Genomic DNA, 23,972 nt, shown 5'->3' with positions numbered 1-23,972 from the left:
AATGGTTCGCTAAAGAAACAAAATTCTAACATAATTTACTCGTGCTCATGTTGTTTCAAACCCACTATTTTGGTTCAAAGGAGAAATTGGCAATCATAGTTTATGAACTGTCTATGACACACTAGAAACTGTTGTTGTTTGGTAAAGATCTAGATAAATGATCTTCAAAAAATGTTACTTGGGTTTCGCATTAATAATAACCACATATTGCTTTGGACAGATATGAGAGCCATTAAATAATGACAGATTTTGGGGTTAACTGATCATTTAATTGTGGTTTCAGGCATTATACAATGCAATTACGCATCCATTAGTATCAGTGCATACTGAATGCAAAATGAAACGCACTATCATGTTACACAAATACAGTGTGAGAGAGAGCGAGCACTGAGAAGAACCCAGGCGAGAGAGATCGAGAGATAACACGATTGTCAATGATGGAATCCTTTTGATATTAATCTCCATCAAAACACACAATGACACAAAACTCCTTGCACGGCCATTGCACTTCCTGTGATCTGCGCACAAAACCTCAATATTCATTTTTTGTCTTCTTCTACCCACACATCATCCCCTCCGAGTGACCCTACATGCTGTGACCTTTGACCCCAACATGACATCATCAACAGAAAATGATCACAACAGCTGGGACTGTCAATGTGGCTACACTGTTTTTACAGCCATGTTTATTTGTCTCTCTCCGGGATGGGACACACGGACGTCTGATCGTCCGTCTCCTCAATCAGTGACATCAGCAGGGTGAGGAAAGGGCGTCTGACCCGGAACACTCATCCACGCCCAGATCTGTCCAACTGTGTCTACATGAAAACACTGATAGTGACATACAATACCATTTGCTCCATTAATGTTGTTGTTGCCAATGGCTCCAACCTCCGCTTACAAACATCACTTACAAACAGATTACAATTGAGGCGGTACTTTCCAGCACAGACTGAGTCCACACAAACAACTGTATCATCTGTTAAAAGTGATAGCTCATGCAAAAATAAATAATCCTTAAAATTTTTTTTACCTTAATTTCATTCAAAACCTGTAAATAACGTATTTTTTCTGTGGAACAGAAAAGAAGATATTTTGAGAAATGCCTCAGTGATTTTGTTTCCATACAGTGGAGGTCAATGTTTGGTTGTTTTTATTTTTTTCAAAATATCTAATATATGTATATATATATATATATACACACACACACTCACCTAAAGGATTATTAGGAACACCTGTTCAATTTCTCATTAATGCAATTATCTTATCAACCAATCACATGGCAGTTGCTTCAATGCATTTAGGGATGTGGTCCTGGTCAAGACAATCTCCTGAACTCCAAACTGAATGTCAGAATGGGAAAGAAAGTTGATTTAAAGCAACACCAAAGAGTTTTTTTACCTTAAAATGACGTTTCCAAAAAAGTTTCAGTGGTTTATCCACTCAAAACAGGGTGAATGGCAGTTTCACATTCGCTTTGCAGCCCTCTATCGGCCAAAACCGCACTAAAGAAGTTTCCAACCGTCGGGTAGTGGTCCTGTAGTTCGAGTGAAAACTACAAAAACTTGCTTTACGGCAGACCTACAATCCAATCAGAACCAGCTATGCTGCAGTATTTACGACAGTGGTAATGAACAATTACGCTTCTAACCTGTAGGGGGAGCAAAGAGCAAGAAGTCTTTAGTGTTGCTTTAAGCAATTTTGAGCGTGGCATGGTTGTTGGTGCCAGGCGGTCTGGTCTGAATATTTCACCATCTGCTCAGTTACGGAGATTTTCACGCACAACCATTTCTAGGGTTTACAAAGAGTGGTGTGAAAAGGGAAAAACATCCAGTATGCGGCAGTCCTGTGGGAGAAAATGACTTGTTGATGCTAGAGGTCAGAGGAGAATGGGCCGACTGATTCAAGCTGATAAAAGAGCAACTTTGACTAAAATAAACACTCGTTACAACTGAGGTATGCAGCAAAGCATTTGTGAAGCCACAACACGCACAACCTTGAGGCGGATGGGCTACAACAGCAAAAGACCCCACCGGGTACCACTCATCTCCACTAAAAAATAGGAAAAAGAGGCTACAATTTACACAAGCTCACAAAAATTGGACAGTTGAAGACTGGAAAAATGTTGCCTGGTCTGATGATTCTCGATTTCTGTTGACACATTCAGATGGTAGAATCAGAATTTGGCGTTAACAGAATGAGAACATGGATCCATCATGCCTTGTTACCACTGTGCGACTGGTGGTGGTGTAATGGTGTGGGAGATGTTTTCTTGGCACACTTTAGGTGTCTTAGTGCCAATTTGGCATCATTTAAATGCCATGGCCTACCTGAGCAATGTTTCTGACCATGGCCATCCCTTTATGACCACCATGTATCCATCCTCTGATGGCTACTTCCAGCAGGATAATGCACTATGTCACAAAGCTCGAATCATTTCAAATTGGTTTCTTGAACATGACAATGAGTTCACTGTACTAAAATGGCCCCCACAGTCACCAGATCTCAACCCAATAGAGCATCTTTGGGATTTGGTGGAATGGGAGCTTCGTGCCCTGGATGTGCATCCCACAAATCTCCATCAACTGCAAGATGCTATCCTATCAATATGGGCCAACATTTCTAAAGAATGCTTTTAGCACCTTGATGAAACAATGCCACGTAGAATTAAGAATTATATATATAATATGCCAATAATCTGTATCGGTCAATAAAAGCCATTTTTAACAGTAACGGCTATTGGCCGATAGTTAAAATTTGCCGATGGTTATAGCCGATATATCCTGTCAATCAAAAGAGAACAGGAAAATGCAATGAATTTGAGCTCTGTGTATAGAAAATGTAAAGAAAAATCACTAGTTTAATGTTCAATATTAATGGTCATTATATGAATGAACAACATTCAGAAAATTTCATCTTCAGAATTGAGTTAATGCAAGTTAATATAACCACCAAACTATCGGCCCCTGCTCTCCCCTATTTTTTTAAATTCAGCTCCAATATTATGACATTAAATGCCATTTCAGACCGTAAAAGTGATTTTTAATTAGATTTTTCTCTTCAGCAGCTCACTGTTGTGGTGCGTTTCTAGTTTTCAATACAATAAACCAACAAATGGCTTACAGAAGTCCTACAGAAGTAAATTTAAAACCCAGAACACATCTTCAAAAAACAGCTAGAATAGCTAAAATCTTTTGCTACAGTAAAAAAAAGGCAAAATTTATTTGATCTGGAGAAGACTCAAATCTTCCAGAACGTATTATATCTGGACCTAAATCATTTTCATGACCTCCTTAAAATAAAGTAGAGGTTGGAAGAAAACACACACATACACACACGCGCGCACACACCGTGCCAAAAAAAGCATTAAAGTCTGAGCCTTCACAACATCTAAAAACAGTATTAACAGATGTCTCATTAACCCCCACACTTATCTGCTCACGACAATATTGACATATTCTCTGTGTTCGCTATTTATCTCATTTTATTCCACATACTGACTTTCAGATAAACTTTTGTTATGGTTGGCCTTATTCGTAATGCACTATCGTATGTCGGGTCACTCATAACAGGCCACATATTTGATGGAAGGGCAAGCTCATGGGAAAATTTTTCCCGTGGTTATACTGTAACTCGCTCCCTTTACAGGAAAGCGGTTTCTGCAGGGGTTTCACCACAACGGCACATCTGTGGCATCTCAGTCTGGAACGTCACTAAAGTTAACGGGTGGAGGCGGATCTTCCAAGCAGATGTACCACAGATGTGACTGACATACCAGGAGACGATCTTCCTATAAAGATATTATGACACTTGAACACTTTAATCTGTGGTCTGGGAGAGATTTAAACTATCCTTGATGCATTTAAATTTCAGGGTTAGTAATAGGCATGTCTTAAATTGAGTTTTGAATATGCAGATGTTATTAGTAAACCGTGCATTGCTCGAAGGTTCTAAAAGCCCCCAAGCTATCACACTGTCCACTAAATATACATGTAGAAACCAAGTGGCAACACAATGGAAACAAGTTATACTTGAATATTCATTGCATTTGTATTAAGCAATGTTAGTCATTTGTAATTATTGCAATCCGACCACTTACAGACACACAAAGCAAACTTAAAGTCCAAACCTTTTCTTCCAGAAGCAATCATTCACAAAAGACATCTTGGCATGTCTGAACATCCGCTATTGTTCAACGCTAAATGCTTCCCATGTCAAACAAAAACTTGTTCACAGGAAGCATTTTGCATATCAGAAGCAAGCTATACAAGTCCTGACAATCCATTGCAGGAAGATCGTCTCAAAATGAGAGGGCCACTGAATGTGGACTTCCCGTCCCATAGTGATGGTTTGGGGTGGTCTGGATCGACCCGAGACTGACAGGCACCGCCACAGGTCCTTGGCTTCACAGTCACTGCCACATCTTCAAAAATCCCAGGTCAAGGGCCAGAAACTTCTCTCTCATGGAGAGCTTTACTAACCCTCTTGAAACACCAGGACAAAAGGCGAAATAAAACAGCTACAAAATACTAAGGACAACTCAGCAGCAAATAAGACCTGACAGATTAAAAAGCGACACACAATAGCCCTTTTAAAAGCATGCATGAATAATAGCTATAGAGAAAATAAAGGGATTAGATTTATTCACCTACTTCAGTTACTTAAAAATGTAACACCGTTGTAATACGCCGATAAAATCTTTAACCCCAAGTATAAGCAGAAATAATGAAAAACTTGATGCGGATGAGAAAATGAAACGCTTCTGTACTCATTGTAGATGGGTGGCAAACATAAAGACGTCTAAATGCAAAATGAAACTCATAAAAGATGAATAAATCTCTTTTTATAGGCCGCATTAGCGATATCGTAAAAATAGATCAAAGAAAAAGCGATTTTCCATTCTCCTTAAAGAGACCTCTTCACATTTGTCAGTATCTTATCAGTCCTGTGGGCATAGTGATATTAACAGCTTTGAACACTACTCCCATCCCATTACAGAGATGTTCTGCTTGGGAAACAAGCTGATAACTGCAAACCCGGCTCTGTCTCAAAGTCTCAACAACGCAGAGACTTGCCAGAAAAACCTACAATGTGAATAAGACATTGTCTATAATGATTTTAAATGCTGCTGTGTGTGTATACATATTTAAAGGTGCACTGTGTAAGATCTCTTGACAGAAATGTAATATAATAAACATAACTATATTATCACCTTACAAAATGAACTGTATTGTTTTTATTACATACCCCCGGGTCTCCCTACATCGAAGTCGTCGTCATTTTTCTACTGTAGCCCTAAACGGGCAAACTTCACAGTCTCACCACTAGATGTTGCTAAAAGTCCCACATTGCACCTTTAAATAATATTTAAAGGTGCAATGTGGGACTTTTAGCAACATCTAATAAATATTAATAAATATGATAAAATACGTTCAGCAAAGCTGAGTGCACTGCAATCAGTAATCAATCACTGGTAATTGTTGACACCAACTTTTTACTATTTTGTCGGCTGTAAAGTGACAAGAAAATGCGTCTTTATCATTCCATTAACGCTGACAGATTACAGCACTGTAAATAGTGAGATGAGATGGTCCTCACTGCGGAACACAACATCCAGGAGGCGCGGTTGGATCTAGATCCAACTCCTCCCACTTTACATACTTTGTTCCGCCAAATGAACCAGTATATTTGCGTTGTTGCAGCCCGCAATTAGTTGCAACCTGTGGTCACCAACGTTTGCTCTTATCAATTTAAGTGTACGTTTGATTAATAATATAGTTGAGAAAGATTCATCATTTAGAAAGTATCACAGTTAGGTGTAAGGAGAGGTACGGACACGTTCCCGACAGTTTGATATCACTGAAGGGATTTATTTGTACATTATCCCACTTATAACACAGCTATTCCTATAAGAGTAAATATAAAAACAAATTTATTTTATATCTTTTATTAGCAAATAAAAAAAGTAAACCATCTACGAGGGAAACCTGTTTCCTAATGGCTGTAAGCAAAGACGCTTTTAAACAAGTTCAAAGTCCATACAAGATAAACATTCAGTTTATTAATTTCTAAATAACATGCCATAGCCTATATATTTTAATAATTATGCATATTTATACTGTATCCATTAATAGGTCTTAAACTGCATGTGGTAAGATTACTCATAGTAGGCTTACCCGAAATGTTTTACTCCAAAACATTATAGCAAAAAACTTACATTTCACCCTAAAGGCACTACTTTTATTGTAGTCATAAGTAAAGTTAGTTTTTATGTCAAAATAATAACTTAATTTAGGTACGACTTAATGCGGAACTGGTAACGCAGCAACACGTGTATGACGTGTCTTGTGGTAAAACTGCCGACCAATGGGATCTCTGGATCGGGATCCAGCTCCGCCCATGGATCTAAATCCAACCCCGCCCCCTGGATGTCGTGTTCTGCAGTGAGGCGCTACTGAAAACTATTAAAAGGTGCAGTGTGTAAATTTTAGCAGCATCTAGTGGTGAGGTTGCGAATTGCAACCAACAGCTCAGTCCACTGCTCACCCCTTTTGAAATGCATAGAGAAGCTACAGTAGCTGCCACCGGAAAAACATGTCATCAACGGAGACAACTTAGTAAAAAAAGTTTGTCCATTATGGCTACTGTAGAAACATGGCGGCACAAAATGGCGACTTCTGTGTAAGGGGACCCTTGGTGTATGTAGATAAAAACGTCCCATTTTAAGGTAATAAAAACATAATGATTCATTATCAAAAGGTCTTTATACACCCCTGATACTATAGTTTGTATATTATTTTGCATTTCTGTCAAGAGATCCTTTTAAAAATTACACACTGCACCTTTAACACAGATTTATTTTTGTTCCAAAACACAATAAATCCATTTTGACTAATTTTGGTAAAAATGTGTTTTCTATACCAAGAATGTGACAAGATGAAAAACACTATTAATCAAAACACTTACTTTGTCATATCAAGAACACTGTCATTGCTGGGACATTGTCGCAAAACGTTTTTGACAGCTATCAGCTGTAAAATGTTTTGGTCCTGCGTTGACTTTGAGTAAAATAATGGAAAGTTTTTCATAAGATCCCCTGGGGTCAATGTGTTAGCATGACAGAAGCTTGATGCTGTCGTGTGAGAACAAGCAACAGCTGACATTTTTCTATCGCCCGAGTGCCTCTCACGTAAATTATTAGATTTTGATGGCTTACGTTTCTTCCACGTCACAGAAAACCACGACAGGTTTATCAATGCCATCAAAAGTATTATTTTGTTTTTGTTTGTTAGTTGATCATGAAGTACAAAGCAGATAAGGACAACTAGAATCACGTGTGTATTCAACGCGCCGCCATTGTTTTTTACAATGCGTGGAATGGTGCGCTGTGATTTGTTGAGCGGATTTATTGCATTCGGCAGAGAAGGAGGACTGGCGTTTATCGCGTTTTGGGAAAAAAGGGAGAAAAGATGACAGAATAATGTGGCGGATATTGGATTTTGCTGAAAATAAAGAATTTACTTTTTAATACTGACTGACCAGATACAATACTGATTTTTGTGGTAACTAATTGTTTTTTAAATGGTGTTTATTGTCTTTTGGAACCAAACTCTTCATATATAACGTTATCAGTGCTCATTTTTCAGCTGATAGCATCAGCGAGCTCTTACGGCTTCCATCTGTAAATCTAACGTTCTGTAAGTGAGTCTGGGTCTAATATTGACGAATTATCATTCAGTAGACTTGCATAAACATTTCTTAATAAGTGTCATATTGTACAGTGGAGCTATTCCAAGGGTGTGACATTTTTTATTATTCTCACACAGTTTAGATTAACAGTCAATACAGAGACCCGCATGGCCACACTGTCTGCCAGGATTAACATGTAAAGGAAATATATGAAAGATGGCAAATGTTAATGTGGTACGGCCAGGAATCACTGCTTGTCCACCATCGTTTCCTGAAGTGCAGGGAACTTCAGGGTTGGACTTTTGACTTCTGGTTTGGCAAAAAAGGAGTTCTCTTTTATGGTTACATGTGCAGATTTATTTATACATTGCAGTACCAAAAAAAAGAACAACTCAAGCCACGTCTATAATACTTTATAAAATAAAAGCAAAAATAAACATTAAACGTGGTGTGCACATCATAAAAAGTTTTTAATCAGTAATATTCCCCTTATAAACTATAAAGTCCTCCCTATTTAACCAACAAATGTGCTCAGTTTCATTTATTTTAAGGTACTGTACCTTACATAGCCTACTTCTTAAATAATGATTGAAGTTATGGTAGAGAGACTAAACACTTCTTTTCATCTTTTTGCACCTTTACTGTCTACAAAAAATAAAAAAAATTGGAAAAAAGTCATTTAAAGGCTTCAAACATGTAAGCTTTTAAAACTTGAGATTAGTTTCAAAGCAGATTAATTTCATCCATTCCCTTTTAGATGTAGCGCAAAGTTCATGTCTGTTCAAATAAAGCTGGATTTTGTGGGATTTGAGAAAAATTACACTTTTCTCTCACCTAGGACACTTTCTCTAAAGTAAACACAGTAAATGCTGAACACTTTATTGTAACTAAATGATTTAGTGATTATGAATCGGTAATCTAAAATAAACAATGAAGAAATAAGCATATCAAAGCCACGTGGGATTGGGATGGCGCTTAAACACATGGGTCACACTAGACTTTTAGCAAGCAAAATTTTTGTTCAGACCCTTGTGTATGTGGGCACCAACCAGATTTATTACATGGCTCGTTGGAATGCTAGATTCTGATTGGCCAAGGTATGTTATTCCGAGATAACAACCGCTCAAAACTAATAACACACGGTAACCCAGATGCTGTAAATCATTTTGACAGGTACAGTTTAATATTAAACAAAAATGAAAGATATATATGTCTACATGTCATAACATATATGACATTACAAATAATTAAACAAAATAGTTTGTTTGTGACATTTGAACGTCTTATCTTATTTTAAATTGAAAGTAAACGGGTCTGCATTCGTTAAAAATTAGCAAATAAAATATTTCAAATCAATATTTAATGTTCCTTACCTTCCTTATAAGGTTAATAGTCATGTAATAAGCAGAATAATGTACAGGTAGCAGGTTGTTATCGTATCGAAATTACTGCGATAACAACCTGCTGCCTATACATTATCCTTTACATATCACGTGCTAAAGTGTTGTTTGTTTTAATTCAAACATCATGGATTGTGACGTGCTTGCACAGCTTTCATTATTATAGTAAAAAAAACAGATACTGTTACTTTCAGTTAAAGGTCAGACTTTGTATTATAATTTATTGATCATCTATTAGATGCACACTTTCACATGATACGAATTTGCAGGTCTGAGTTCACCAAACTTGAACTTTGGAACGCTCCGAAATGCAAAACTTTTCGCACAAGCTTCCATTTCCGGACTGACGCTTTGGCATGCGTATGAAATTGAGTCAGTGCAATGAAAAGTGTAGTGTGACTGCATCCTAAGTCAGATGACAGCATTACATTCTTGTTCTTAAAATGATTTGAATGTGTCTCACTCAGTAGAAACTGTGTGAGATGTTTTCCATTAGGACATATTTTGTGGTTTCGTGGTTGCAGCCACACGTACGCAAAGTAGCTTAAATGCACCGTGCGTACAGCTACATTTTACTCATCATGTTACTCATAAACTATTTCAGTAAGTGTGTTGATGCCTATGCATGCACATCAGTCCAGATAAAAAATACTCTAAATGTTTTATAAAGGTCCCGCATAGCTCAGTGGTAGAGCATTGTGTTAACAGTGCAAAAAGTCACAGGTTCAAACCTGGGAAACACACATACTAATAAAAATAAATGTATACTTTGTAATGCACTGTAAGTCGGTTTGGGGAAAACGGACCATCTGCCAAATGTGTAAATGTCCACAAATGACATACAAGGATGACTAAATCTATGAATTCAGTGGCGGCTGGAGACTGCTCCTCCGAGGGGCGCAAATTCAAAATATGTGTTCGGAGTGTCGTGTGTTGCTTGTGTTTTCAAAATATGTGTTTGTTGCGTCATATGAACCATGTGCATCACGTGTTTTGTCAAAATAAGTGCCTATAAACTTGTCATTGGCAGGAAATATAATCCAGTATTTCCTATCTCAAACTGCTGTCACTGAAAACAAGGCACATATTTTGCAAAATATCTGATGATGCTTCATCTTTTTGAAATGCTGGGATTCGCAAATAAGCACAACCGCAAACTGTTTACACTTTATTAGGTGGTGTATTCCAAGACACAAAAACCTGGCAGCGTTCCTTGCCAAACACTTACAATTTAGAGGAAAGAGGTGATTTAGGTGCTCGCATTTTTGGCAGCTGCATACCAGTCGGTTCTTGCGAAGTTCATCTTTCAAAATCTTTCAGCGTAAAATGTCTGCTAAATCTGAGACACACATTCCTCGATAAATTTGATTATGGGTTGCGGTTTTCCTTGGAAATGCACATTTAATGTAAACAACATGAGTCAAAATCTATCAGGCCATTCATTTAAAAGAGAAGAAAAACAACACAGTCAGCCACAGGAGAGAAGATGAGTTCTTTGCATAAAAAAAAAAAATTGAAAAACGTCTTCCCTCTGGTCCCCTCTCACACTTTTCTCTCTCCTACACTTTCTCGAAAGCAAACATAGAAAATGCTGAATACTTTTTACATCTGTTGTAACTAAAAGTTCAAACAGACTGCAAATCCCCAGTAACTAGACTCAGATTTCTCAAGCAGGCAGTACATACTTCAATGCATACTTCATACTGCTGGCACTCAGGGTTTCACATTATGACCATCACTCACTGTTCACCCTCTTTTACTACGTTACATTGATGACTGGGACTTGTTGTCACACCCTGCACTCCTACAAATATTATTTTTGGGATGATTTATACCCTAAATTGTTGGCTACGTAATGTTTAACAGTAAACATCTCCACCAAGATACAGATCAACAGGTGGGCATGTTGGGATACAATATAGTACCTGGGGTAAGTTACACTATATGTTCAAGATATCACTTACACACCAGCATACAACAAGCATTTGCGTACTTATACTTTTGAATACAAATTATACAATACAAAGCCCCGACTCCTCTACCAAATAACTTTGCACCTTATTCTATAGATCACTGTCTCCACTTTCTAATTTGAAACATATGCAAACCATCACTATGATTTGTCTTTACTTATTGTTGAGAACGTTGTGAGTCCAATAGTTCTGACCACCAGCATCTGGCTTGCGTGCGTGCATCCACCCTTGAGAAAGTATTGCGTCAGTTCTGATGAAGTGGGAAACCCCGATCCGCACGTCAGAGCAGGGACAACCTCTCCCTCTCACACCCCGACAATCACAGTCAAAACAACCAATGGGTGTGTGCTGCTAAGATGGATCTAAAGTAGTGACGTCCGAAAACAAAGCAGGGTTGACGTTTTTTGTGTGTGTGTGTGTGATTATTCCCAGAATGGTGACTGGCACAACCATCTTCTCAAAGACTTTGGACATTGCAGGGGTCCCTAAAAAAACACATTCAGCAGAACCCTTGCGGTCACTAAGTGATAATTAGCTTTGTACCTCATGTTGGTTTACCGTAGGAAAAAAGTGAGCGTTTTCTTTCCAAGCCTTTCATGTATATGCCACATATTTTAAAGCTTCTCCGGGCTGTATCTTTAAATAAGTGCACTGTAGGAACCTGCATTGGGTTTGCCGTTTCCATGCAACACTTTCAGAAATAAAGGTACAAAAGGTGTCACTGGGACGGTACCTTTTAAAAAGGTCCTAATATGGACTATTTTTAATACTTATATGTTCCTTTGAAGTACCAGTATGTACCTCTTGAGGTACCAATACACACATTTTAGGTACAAAAGTGTACTTTTTAAAAAAAAGTTACCGCCCCAGTGACAACTTTATAAATCTATCTATCTATAAAATGTATCTACAGGTATCACACATCTTGGTATTTACTCCAAAATACTTCAAGGTACTCCACAATACTTAATACTAAAAATTATAAAAGGTAAATGAAAGAAAATCTGCACCAAGTCCAAAAAAGTGGGAAATCTGTCTATATATACAATGTGTCTAAGTTGCTTACGAGAAGTACTCCATTTCTGTTTTCTATGCTAACTATCTGTACAAAAAGTATTGTGGTAGTACAATGGTACTTTATTGAACAATGGTACTAAATGATTTACACAACATGGTATTTACTAGGTTCTCCAAAATGTGTCTAATATGGGGCTATCACGGAAAACGAAAAAAGGCTTATTTCTGCAACATGGTACCAGTTCATAAAAAAGGGGATATATATATATATCCTCGTCATATAAATAGAACGATAATGTACATCAGATGATGACTTGAGTTACCTGTGTCTGCTCGCAGCCCTCGCCCCGTTTAAAGAATGCGTCTGCGTGCCCGCGTACAGGTTATACCGCTGAGGATACGAGGCGCTCCAAACATCTCCAGAGAAAACCAGCAGCACCATCAATATCAAAGCAGCCGCTCCATCCATCACAGCGCACGAAGATCTGGAACTCTGTGTAGCTCTGTATAACCGATTAGCGATTTTCTCTTTAATCCACAAAACTATTGGTTTCACAGAGCTTGGTAACACTCCCAGAAGTTTGTACTATCGATCCATTACGCGCGTCCTGAGCGCCGCTTCCAAAACTATGGGATAAATCGACGCGTAACGGCGCTTTGCTTCCTTTCGCGCGAATAAAACAACCTGAACGCCCTCTGTCCTTCTTTTTGGCTTGTAATATTTGTCCGTACATCCAAACGAAGCAATCCAAAGGCTTCTTGAAATCTGGAGGAGTTTCCTTGGAAAGGATAGATGCAGCGAGTTTGAAATGAGGGGAGCCTGTGCGCACTGACGCACAGCAGCGTCCCCAACACACTTCCTCCCCTCCTTAAGCTCTTAAAACCCTCCCTCCATCCACAGTCACACCAACATACATGCTTTAAAAAACAGCACGACCATGTATGGGACTCCTAATGAGGGTGATTATAAGATATCAAAGAGATATATCTAAGAGAATCTCATATGTCGAAAGCAGATCGATGTCATTTCACCCCCAAAAGTTTAGTCATGCTTAATGAAAATATGACCATTAAGATTATGAGCAATGTGACATCATTATTGAACTGCAAACAAAATATGATTCTAATTAATGTAATAGAAAAGAAGAAAGTACACACTTTTAAACTTCTGCAAATTCTAAAAGAATAAACAAGTTGCACACTGTATTACTATTTTTTAGAAATGAAAAGTGTTTATCAGGCTTTTATTGAAATTTTGTTATTTTATCTTTAATAAATAAAGGGAATAGATAAACTGTGTGTTTGCATTACATTAATAATATGCACAAAGCAAAATATATATATATATATATATATATATATATATATATATAAAATAGGCTACATATATTTATTCATAATATATACAAATATTTAAATGTTGTTATTTCAACTGTAATATATACATCATTGTAGCATTTATTGTATTGGCATAAAAAAACGCTGGTATAAATAGCATTATAGTACAAATATATAATTATTTGGATATTTGAAAATGTGATTTTGAACAAGTTTTAGTCAGATTAAGGATACGCAGCTTGCCGTTTTAACACAAAGACTACCTGGATTTGACATTATTGTCAAAAGGTGACTGCATTTATTACTATATTATTATCTATTTACTATTATTATTAAGTACAGTGCACACTGTATTACTATTTTTTAGAAATGAAAAGTGTTTATCAGGCTTTTATTGAAATTTTGTTATTTTATCTTTAAAAAATAAAGGGAATAGATAAACTGTGTGTTTGCATTACATTAATAATCTGCACAAAGTGAATTTTATTTTAATATAAAATATGCTACTTATATTTATTTATATAATATATACAAATATTTAAATGTTATTTCAACTGTAAAATATATATATACATCATTGTAGCATTTATTGTATTGCCTTTAAATAACGCTGGTATAGGCTAAATAGCATTATATTACAAAAATATATAATTATTTGGATATTTGGAAATGTGATTTTGAACAAGTTTTAGCCAGATTCAAGATACCGTACGCAGCTTGCAGTTTTAACACACAGACTACCTGGATTTGACATTATTGTCAAAAGGTGACTGCATTTATTAATTTATTATTTACTATTATGACCTATTTACTATTATATTAAGTACCTTCCTAACAGTATCTGTATAGACAAATGAAAAACAGAGCTTTTGAAAAAAAGGTCAGCCAACTGTGTGCTATTTTTATAAATAGAAATGGTCCCTGTTATAACACAAATCTCTAACGAATGTTTAAAGAATGTTTTTCACTGGTTTATCTCAAAACGATCTATCTTATCCCCTCCTTTGACACCCTACAGCTGTGAAAAACTATTTCTTACACGTCCAAAAGAGGGGAGGTGTGGAGAAAATAGCCAAGCAGCCTGCTGTTTTCCATAGAGGAATGTAAAAACATCTGTGGTTTTTAAGACAATAGTAAACATCTTTCAGAACCAAGGAACTGAATATACCCACAAACAGTAGATGAGTCAATTGATTGTATTTAACGCGCGCGAGATGGGAGAGCGATAGAGAGAGAGAGAGAGAGAGAGAGAGAGAGAGAGAGAGAGAGAGAGAGAGAGAGAGAGAGAGAGAGAGAGAGAGAGAGAGAGAGAGAGAGAGAAGGGGGGGAGAGGACCAATATATGTGAAAACTATTTCAATAATGTCCAGCAAAGCTGCTTTTCATTCCACCACCTGTATTATTGCCCTGACTTGACCCCAGGCACCAACCAGACCCCCAACATGTCAAATTTACCACCTCCTATCCATCAAGCATGTTCAGACATGAATTCAACAGATTGAGGTTTATATGAGGTTACATCGGCTGTATGTAAGAGATGTTCACAAACAAAGCATGTGACATGCAGAGCTAATGCATCTGTTTTTATTGGACAAATAAACGACATGCGAAATGCATTTGTGATGTCCTGACAGTCTTGCATCCGTTTCAGATCGAACCCACAGTCAGTCTTTTGTGCTGGTCTGTCAGAGTAATTCGACAAGCTTCTCACTAATAAAAAAGCCCTGTTGTGCCTTAGGCCGGGGCGCTGTATTGTGGCACAGGGTCTTTGATGTTAAAGGTTACTGTGTGGTGATAGGAACAGGCACAGAGGATGATAAATCCGGCTTCCTCGGTTTGGTGATGAAGGAGCTATGGAAAGCAAACATTGTGTGTGGTGGTAGCTCACAGTTTAAGACTACAATCATTAAACCAAAACACATGTTCCTTAAAGGGCAAAATTATACTTGCTGTGCTTTTATATTCCCAATAAAAGTGCAAAATTGCACGTCTGTTTAATTAAAAACAAATACCGTCTGCCAAAAAAACCATCTTCAAGACAATGGCCTGCAGCTTACTTAAGTTTATAAAGTCTGGATTTCTAATTTCAATTGTTTTAAAAGTTTTTCATAAAAAAGGTCACTTACATACTGTCCAATTTTTTGGCATTCAAATAGGCCTATAAACACAAAACCTGACCCTCTATAATTTTGATACTCTTTTTTTTTTAAATCCTTGCGGCACGTTTTCCTACAAAATGCGATGGAATATTTATGCATTTATGGGATATTTATGCAATTTTATGCGATGAAATTGCGGGAACTTGCAAAAACTGTGTGAACTTGCCAAACTGTGTGAACTTGCCAAAACTGTTTGCAACCTTTCATTGATGTTCACGTCACGTAATTACGTCACTTCCTAACATTCCCATTACAACAGGGGATATGGCTGCGCATGTGTGAAGAAAATGCAACATTTTCAACTTTCTGTTAAGATATATGACTTTTTGCTACGAAAATGCAGGGGTTTATGAAATCATGCAAGCCCTGCATATTTTGCAAGAAGAAATCTTCAATTTATGCGGCGAAAATGCGGCATATTTAAAAAATTTGCCCCCCCGCATAAATACAGTATGCAGAATTTGGCTGATTTTGCATTGAATCATGCGATTGCATAATCATGTTTTTCAGAAGGGACTGGTATATCTTAAAAAGTGAAGCCGTTGGCTCTTTGATCGCCCCCTGGTGGTAGGCTGTAGTACAAGTCATAAACCCCTCCCTCTCCATGCAAACTAACGGGACTCGGCTCTAAATAAAAAAATATTTACACTTCCAATAAAATATTCCAAAAGATGGTTTTGAACTTTTACGGTAGTTGTTATCACGCTGATAGATGTTTAATTGTTTTGTCATTTTAGCTAGTAATTTGATGCTATACAAACCGGGCGTGTCTTTATGATTGGCGTAGTTGAAATGGGGCGTTGGATATTAAGTTTGATATTGCGTCTCCGCCTCTGGCTCCACGGACGATTCCTTCTGCGCATGCCCTGGCTCCAAACCGATGTTGTAACATGGCAGCGCTCATGGGCGGATATTTTTGGCTTCAATTTATTACAATGGAAGGAAGCGATGTTGCGTCGTCCATCTTTTTTTACAGTCTATGGTGTAGATACAATGTATATCATAAAAAGGTGAAGTGTGTAATTTTTTTTATGTTAAAATGCTTTCTCTTATCTCAGTCTTTTGTGCAGAAAAAGGAAACAATATTTTAGCAATATCTCAATTTGATGTTTACATTAACATTTATGCATTTAGCAGATACTTTTATCAAATGTGACTTACAGTGAATTACATGGTATGTGTGTTCCCTGGGTTCGAACCGAGGGGCAACCTTCCGATCTCTCTGATGAAGCCAATACAGAAGTGACTTAAACTATAATTCATCGACTGGCCACTAGAGGCAGGCTCCAAAAGGGAGTCAATTCCCATAGACTTCCATGTTAAAATGCCCAACTTTACAGTAGAAAATAATATGTTTACAGCCTGGTACAAAAACTTTTTGGTATGTATAGCTAATTTTGCCCTTCATGACCGCTGTGAGGGGGGTGAATGGTTTTGTAAAACATCCGTTTAAATGATATTAAGCCCTAAAGTTCTGCATAATGAAGGCCGTGGCCACTTAAGTGACGGTTGAACAGCCACTGCAGTCACTAGAATCGAGCTAGGCAGGCGTGGTTTTAGCAACCAGTCACCTCAGCTTCTCCCACGTCCCGCCTTTTTACCCATTTTCGGATATCCACGAGTGATCCGCGGTGACGCGCAGCCAAGATGGCGACGGCAGACACCGCCTACTTTAAGCTTCAACAACGATATTCAGAAACATATGGGTGACGTCACGGATACTACGTCCATGTTTTTTACAGTCTATGGTTTGAACCCATGACCTTTTGTGCACCTAATGCAATGTTCCCCCACCAAGCTAAAAAGGAGCAAACAACACACCGCACCTTTAAATAGAAGTCTGGGTGCAGATTAAAAATATATTGTTGCCACACACTCTCAAAAAAAGGTCATGAAGGTACAAAAGTTGTCACTAGGGCGGTACCTTTTCAAAAACCTATTTGTACTTTAACTTTAGCATAAATGCATGCACTACACCCTGATATCAAAAACCTGACATCTGCAACAGATACTGACTGCGTTTTTAAAGTTTAAAGTCACCAAAAGCCTCAAATATGCTCATAACTGGCAGGAATTCAACCAATTTCCAATCTGCCGAACTGCGTCACACCGAAACGCTGGACCAAAACATTTTAGAGCGCTACCAGCTGTGCTAAAGGGACCAGGCACATGTGGAACATGATTACTGCCCTACATTTACATTCACATCAACAGCTGTGTTTACAGTGTAATTAGGGGGTCTCCCTCCACCCCGCCATCATCAGCTGCACCTCACCATATCTCTGCTTTCCTGGTCTGTAACCGCTGTGGTCTTTTTTCCGATGGCTGCCTATGGTCCCCTCCGCAGCCAGTCACCGCACAACCCAGCATCAGTTAATACGCTAAACCCCAAATGGGGTTAAGAGACGGGGACGAGTGCCTGCTGCAGCGTATAATTTCTTTTATATGCGATTCTCAGTTGTGTTATTTTAATCAGACCTCACCAATTGAAAGCTGCAATTTGAAACTTTTGCCTCTCTATCGCCATCTCTGTTTGAAACATAACACTGCAGGTTACTACACATACCGTCCTTAAACTTGTGTGTTCAAGTAAGATGATGCGTATACTGTCAGAAATAAATGGGGACGTAAATGGAGCAATACCCTTTAAAAAGGTCCTAATATGTACCATAAAGGTTCAGATATGTATACATTTGGTCCTAATTTGAGATATACTCTAATAAATGCATTGGGTCAAAAAGGGACGAGCCCAGCAGCTGGGTTACAGTTAATCAAAAAAATTTTTTTGATCCAGCAATGCATTAAAATAGCCCAGCATTTTGGGTTGAAACAACCCAGCATGGGTTAAATTACAACCCAGCGGGCTGGGCTCATCCCTTTTTGACCCAATGCTGGGTTGAAAATAACCCAGCATTTTTTAGAGCGTACAAATAAAATCCATTCAGAAGTTCATATTTGTATGAAAATAAACCCACAAAGGTGTACAAAAGAGCAACATCCAAATCTTTTTGACTTAAGAGATACACATTATAACACACATTGTAAATTATAACATGATTGTAATTTAAACAATATGGGGGCAGATTCCCAGACTTTCCAAGTATAGTCCAAGACTTTAATGCTTGTTTGAGCTGTCTTAAATGAAAACATCTTGCACTGACATCTTAAAATATATCTGTGCCATTGTTTTGTCTCAAGACACACAGCAGTGTTGTTTTTTGTACGGTATGTTTGTAAAAATGACCTAAATGTCCTAATATAACTAAAGCCTAGTTCTGGCTTAATCTAAACCCTGTCTGGGAAACTGCCCCTATGAGTTTGAATTATATAATGAGGTAAACAGCACACTTTCCCTTTAAGAGAATGACCTTATTTACAAATGGGTTATAAAATTAATGTGTAAGTAATACAATTAAAGCATTGGATACACATATCGGCTACGCTAACATAAAATGAAATACTGCACATTTTCATTTTTCTTTATGTGTTAAAGAAAGATTTGTTTTTGAGAGTTTGATTTTTAGGGATTAAATCTGAAACGAGTCTCATTTTGCTAGAGCCGATCATAATTTATTATTCATAATCAAAAAGCCCCAAAACTTCAGTATGTCATGAACACAGAGTAGCTTTATTTTCCTCGTGAATCATGCATCACATTGCAGAAACTAATATTAAAATTCCTGGAAATCACTTTGTGTAATATGCAGAAGTGTGTAGGGAACCGAATCGTGTATATGTGGGGTTGCAACACCACAACATCACCACAGCAACAGCCCTCACAGAGATTCATATAAGCCAAAATACAAAACAGATCATCTGTGCAATCAGCCATTTTTAGGATATTTTAGGATAAGTGAAACCAAATGACTTGACTTCCTCAGAATGCTGGCATTAGATGTATCGAAACAAGTGACATCTGCAAAAAACTTTTTTTTACTTTTTAACAATTGCTCTTAACCAGCTGGACCCAAAGCTGCTTCAGTGAATGCATGTATAACATCAATTCTCGAAAGTTAACACTAGTCTGCTACCAAAATAACTAGTATGTTGGACTGTTTAGGACATTCAAACAAACTAAGCAATGTTTTAATATTGCCACAGAGGTTACACATAGTTAGCTAATGAAGTATCAATGAGTAAAAATTTTATCTTAACTTCACTTTTAAAGGATAACACCACAGTTTTTCAATATTTTACTATGTTTTTACCTCAACTTAGACTAATTAATACTTACCTATCTTTTTTCAATGCGTGCACTTAATCTTTGTACAGCGCGTCGTAAATGTGTTAGCATTTAGCCTAGCCCCATTAATTCCTTAGGATCCAAACAGGGATGAATTTAGAAGCCACCAAACACTTCCATCTTTTCCCTATTTAAAGACTGTTGCATGAGTAGTTACACGAGGTTATGATGATCGCCACGTTTTATTTTGTGCCACCATACTTACTCGTGTAACTACTCATGTAACAGTCTGTAAATACGGAAAACATGGAAGTGTTTGGTGATTTCTAAATTCTTTTCTGTTTGGATCCTGAGGAATGAATGGGGCTAGGCTAAATGCTAACACATTCACAACGCGCTGTACAAAGATTAAGTGCATCCATTGAAAAAAGATAGGTATGTATTAATTTGTCTAAGTTGAGGTAAGATCATAGTAAAATATTGAAAAACTGTGGTGTTTTCCTTTAAATGGATAGTTCATTCAAGAATAAAAAGTCTGTCATTATTTATTCACTCTCATGTTGTTACAAACCTGTATAATTTCTTTGTTCTGATGAACACAAAGGAAGATATTTTGAAGGATGTTTGTAACCACACCAATCAGAAGCCCCATTGACTTCTATCATAGGAAAAATAATACTATGGAAGTCAATGGGGCTTCTGATCGGTTTGTGTTCATCAGAACAAAGAAATTTATACAGGTTTTTTAACAACATGAGAGTGAATAAATAATGACAGACCTTTCATTTTTGTGTGAACTCCATATATTTTATTTGCTTAATATACAATACGTCACCAAAAATTCTCTAATAAGACTTATCTAAAAATCTTTTCCTTCCGCATTCCTCTTCCTTACTACAGCAAAACTTGCACAAAACAGCAGCATGAACAAATCAGAGTCTCCGTCGACTGCCGTCGCAATGCGAGAGCAGCTGAGAATGCTACAGGAGCTTCGGATTCAGGCTGTAATTTTAGTTTACAGACGGCTCATGAGCTGCAAACGTCCAGCCGTGTGCTTGCACGCTCTTTTTGTCCCCTGTAGATTTGTAAATGTGAAATGAAAGCCCACCCATGCATTGTAATTAAAGCTAACTGTTGTTTTATAGCTGAGCGTGAGATTGGGCCACACATTTAATAGACTGTGTCACTTCCATAGGGGTTGGGCAGGTAAGACATGCAGGCTTGGAAACTGATTATAGACCATAAAACTACAGACAATTACCAACTTGACAGTGAATACGTTTGTGGAAGCCAGAGGAAAATAAGTTTGTTATAGATGTATTGTCCAAAATCTCTTTCCTATTTTATCATTACTATTCAAAGTAGTATTAATCAGTGCTTTAAATTATTGAAATCATGTGCACTGTTTTGTCTCATACGATTTTGGCTATCTGCGATATTTAACAACTCTTTTAAAAGTGCTACAAAAAGCTTACACTTTTAAAATTAAAGATGCAAAAGGTTACTCAGCGATGCCACAGAATTTAGTCAAATGTTCCTTAAAGAACGGTGAATCCAATGTATTCGTGCAGCTCAACGTAATTTATATAAATAGAAGTTGCAGTCGAGAATAACAGTAAGTAGCGGTGCGTGGGGCAAAACTAACGCGGGGTTAGTTGTAACAGCATTTTGTGTTTCCCGCTGCCATTTTGTGTTTCACGCTGCCAATTTAAGACAATCTCCCGCAAATTATTGCAAATGTATAATGTTTTTCCAGAGAGATATTAATGAACGAGGTGACATGTAAGTACATTTTTTCGAAATATGTTTTTTCGGTTTCTAAGTGGGGTGTGTAAGATACCAAATCCAATGCTATTTCATCTTAATCAGTGTCTTGTTGACTAAAACATAGCATCATTTTGAAATATGTCTGCACCTCTTAGCAACTTTTTTGGTGGACTTGAATATATTTTGACCCAGCGGGGTTAATTGTAACGCTGTGTTACGAACCCCTCAGCACTTATGATATGAAAACCTGTAACATTAGCGTAATTCTTGCCATTGTTTTATAGGCTACACATGAATGATTGCTGCTTGCAAACAAAATAAACGTGCCTGTCTTATCAAAAATCGTGTGTCAATTTTATTTTTGTTCATCTTTAATATTGATTGAATAAGGTCACGTCAACGATTGAAATCATAATGAAATGAATGGCTAAAATCAGAATTTAATGCTCATTATCTCAGAATTAGATTTTTGGAACTGTAGTATGGTTTTTACAGACTGAGTCAAATATAATATTCCAATAAACCACCTCAAGTGAGCGAATTAAGGAATTTTTATCAAAATTTGGTATTTTCATCACTCGTTTTTTATGCAATACTTGAAAATGCGCATAAAAGCATGATTATAAAAAACAATTTAAGGTACAAAAGTTTTTTGTAAAGATACCCCCCCAAGTGCATTTTATAATCCAAAGAACCTTTATACAAGAACCTTTTGTGAAACAGAAGAACCATTTTTGTTTCCCCAAAGAAACCATTCAGCCAAGGTTCCATCTTACATTGTAGTTTAAGAACTAAAAAACTTTTCCACTACCTTTTGTGAAACAGATACATTCTTTGGATGTTAAACGCTCTTTATGGAACCATACAGCCAAAAATGGTACTTCTGTCATGTTGCACATTTATTTTTAAGAGTACAGGGATGTCAGGGATGCCAGTGAGTTTTACGACTTCTAAACACAGGTTTAATTTGCACATGCTTCTTTAACCTTACGATTTTCCCCAAAGACTTCCTTACTCCAATTACAGGGAAGTGTCTTTACCCTCAGGGTCCTGTGATAAAATTCACAACAGCGCGACCTCTAGGTCACAGGTCACCTGTTTGTGCCAGAATAAGAATTAATGGATAAAATTACATGGGTTCCAATAAGCACCTACAAAATTGCTAACAATTTATCTTTCTTTTAAGTCACTTTCCTGTATTTACACATGATACGGTACGTGTTTGCCTTAAAACTATCTTTGGGCTTTAAAATACATATCAGTCAAATCCCTTAACCCGATGACGGGAGTTTTCTCCAGTTCGTAGAATTCCTCAAAAATCACATTTCCAGGTAATGATAATATTGAATACTAATCGTTGACAATCAACACTCTCCCTCAGAGCAATTTGTTGAAACGCGATCACAGTATTGTAAGATATGTGATTTCTACAGTGATTTTTTTAAAATACCACAATGAGTTCCTGCTATTTCCTGTAATTATCATGTAGGTAAATATCATACTCCAATACAAAGCATGCTTATGCAATCGATAGCCAACAGATGTTTTCAATTATAGCTTAACTGAATAGGTTGACAAGCACTTATAAAACTCAATCCAGTTGAATGTTTCATAGCCACTTATCCCCCCACAGAGGTGTTGGCTATATGTAGGCATGCTGCAGTCGTGAGTGTCTAGTTCATTTTCAATAGGAGACATGTAAAAAGTGGCAAAATGCGGGCACCCAAAATCCTGACCCTTCTGCGGGCACGGCTCTTAATGGCAGGCACTGCTGAATATAAAAATATTAGCACTAAATACTACACAAATGCTTCCAATACACGAGAAAAGCGGTACACTGACTTTCTTACTTAATGTTTTTGTCTTGTTTTCAGTAAAAATATCTAAAAATTTCTAAAAATATTAAATTAAGATGTATTTTCTTCACTGCAAAAAATTCTTTTCAAGAAAAAAAATCTTAGTATTTTTGTCGTGTTTTCAGTAAAAATATATATAAAAATCTTAAATTAAGATGCTTTTTCTTGATGAGCAAAACGACCCAAGAAAATAAATTTTGTGCATAAAACAAGCAAAAATAAAAAAAATCTGCCAGTGGTGTAAGATAATTTTTCTTGAATTTTTCTTGAATTTAGTGTTTAAGAAAAGTTCAAGATTTTTTTGCTTGTTTTATGCACAAAATCACTTAAATTTAATATTTTTACTGAAAACAAGACACAAATACTAAAAATTCTTTTTTGTGAAAATAATTTTTGCAGTGCATTTTCTTGATGAGCAAAATGACCTAGGAAAATAAGTCTAGTTTTTAGACAAAAAATATGAAATTAAGCAAATTTGTGCATAAAACAAGCAAAAAAGTAAACTTATTTTAAGACATTTTTTCTTATTCCATTGGCAGATTTTTTTTGCTTGTTTTAAGCACTAATTTACTTAAAGTTTATATTTTTTGT

At 36.9% G+C, this 23,972-nt stretch overlaps 1 protein-coding gene across 1 annotated transcript in view; it reads right to left on the bottom strand.

Annotated features, from left to right (window-relative positions):
* Positions 1 to 12,913, bottom strand: part of emilin1b (elastin microfibril interfacer 1b) — a 34,052-nt gene extending 21,139 nt beyond the window's left edge. The window contains exon 1 of the mRNA XM_065253451.2: positions 12,403 to 12,913. Within this exon, the coding sequence (XP_065109523.1) occupies positions 12,403 to 12,548 (146 nt within the window). The 5' untranslated portion in view covers positions 12,549 to 12,913. The remainder of the gene's footprint in view (positions 1 to 12,402) is intronic.
* Between the last annotated feature and the right edge of the window lie 11,059 nt (positions 12,914 to 23,972).

This window comes from Paramisgurnus dabryanus, chromosome 17 (assembly GCF_030506205.2).
Source record: "Paramisgurnus dabryanus chromosome 17, PD_genome_1.1, whole genome shotgun sequence".
Classification (NCBI taxonomy): Eukaryota; Metazoa; Chordata; class Actinopteri; order Cypriniformes; family Cobitidae; genus Paramisgurnus; species Paramisgurnus dabryanus.
This window is presented reverse-complemented; position numbering and strand designations above follow the sequence as displayed.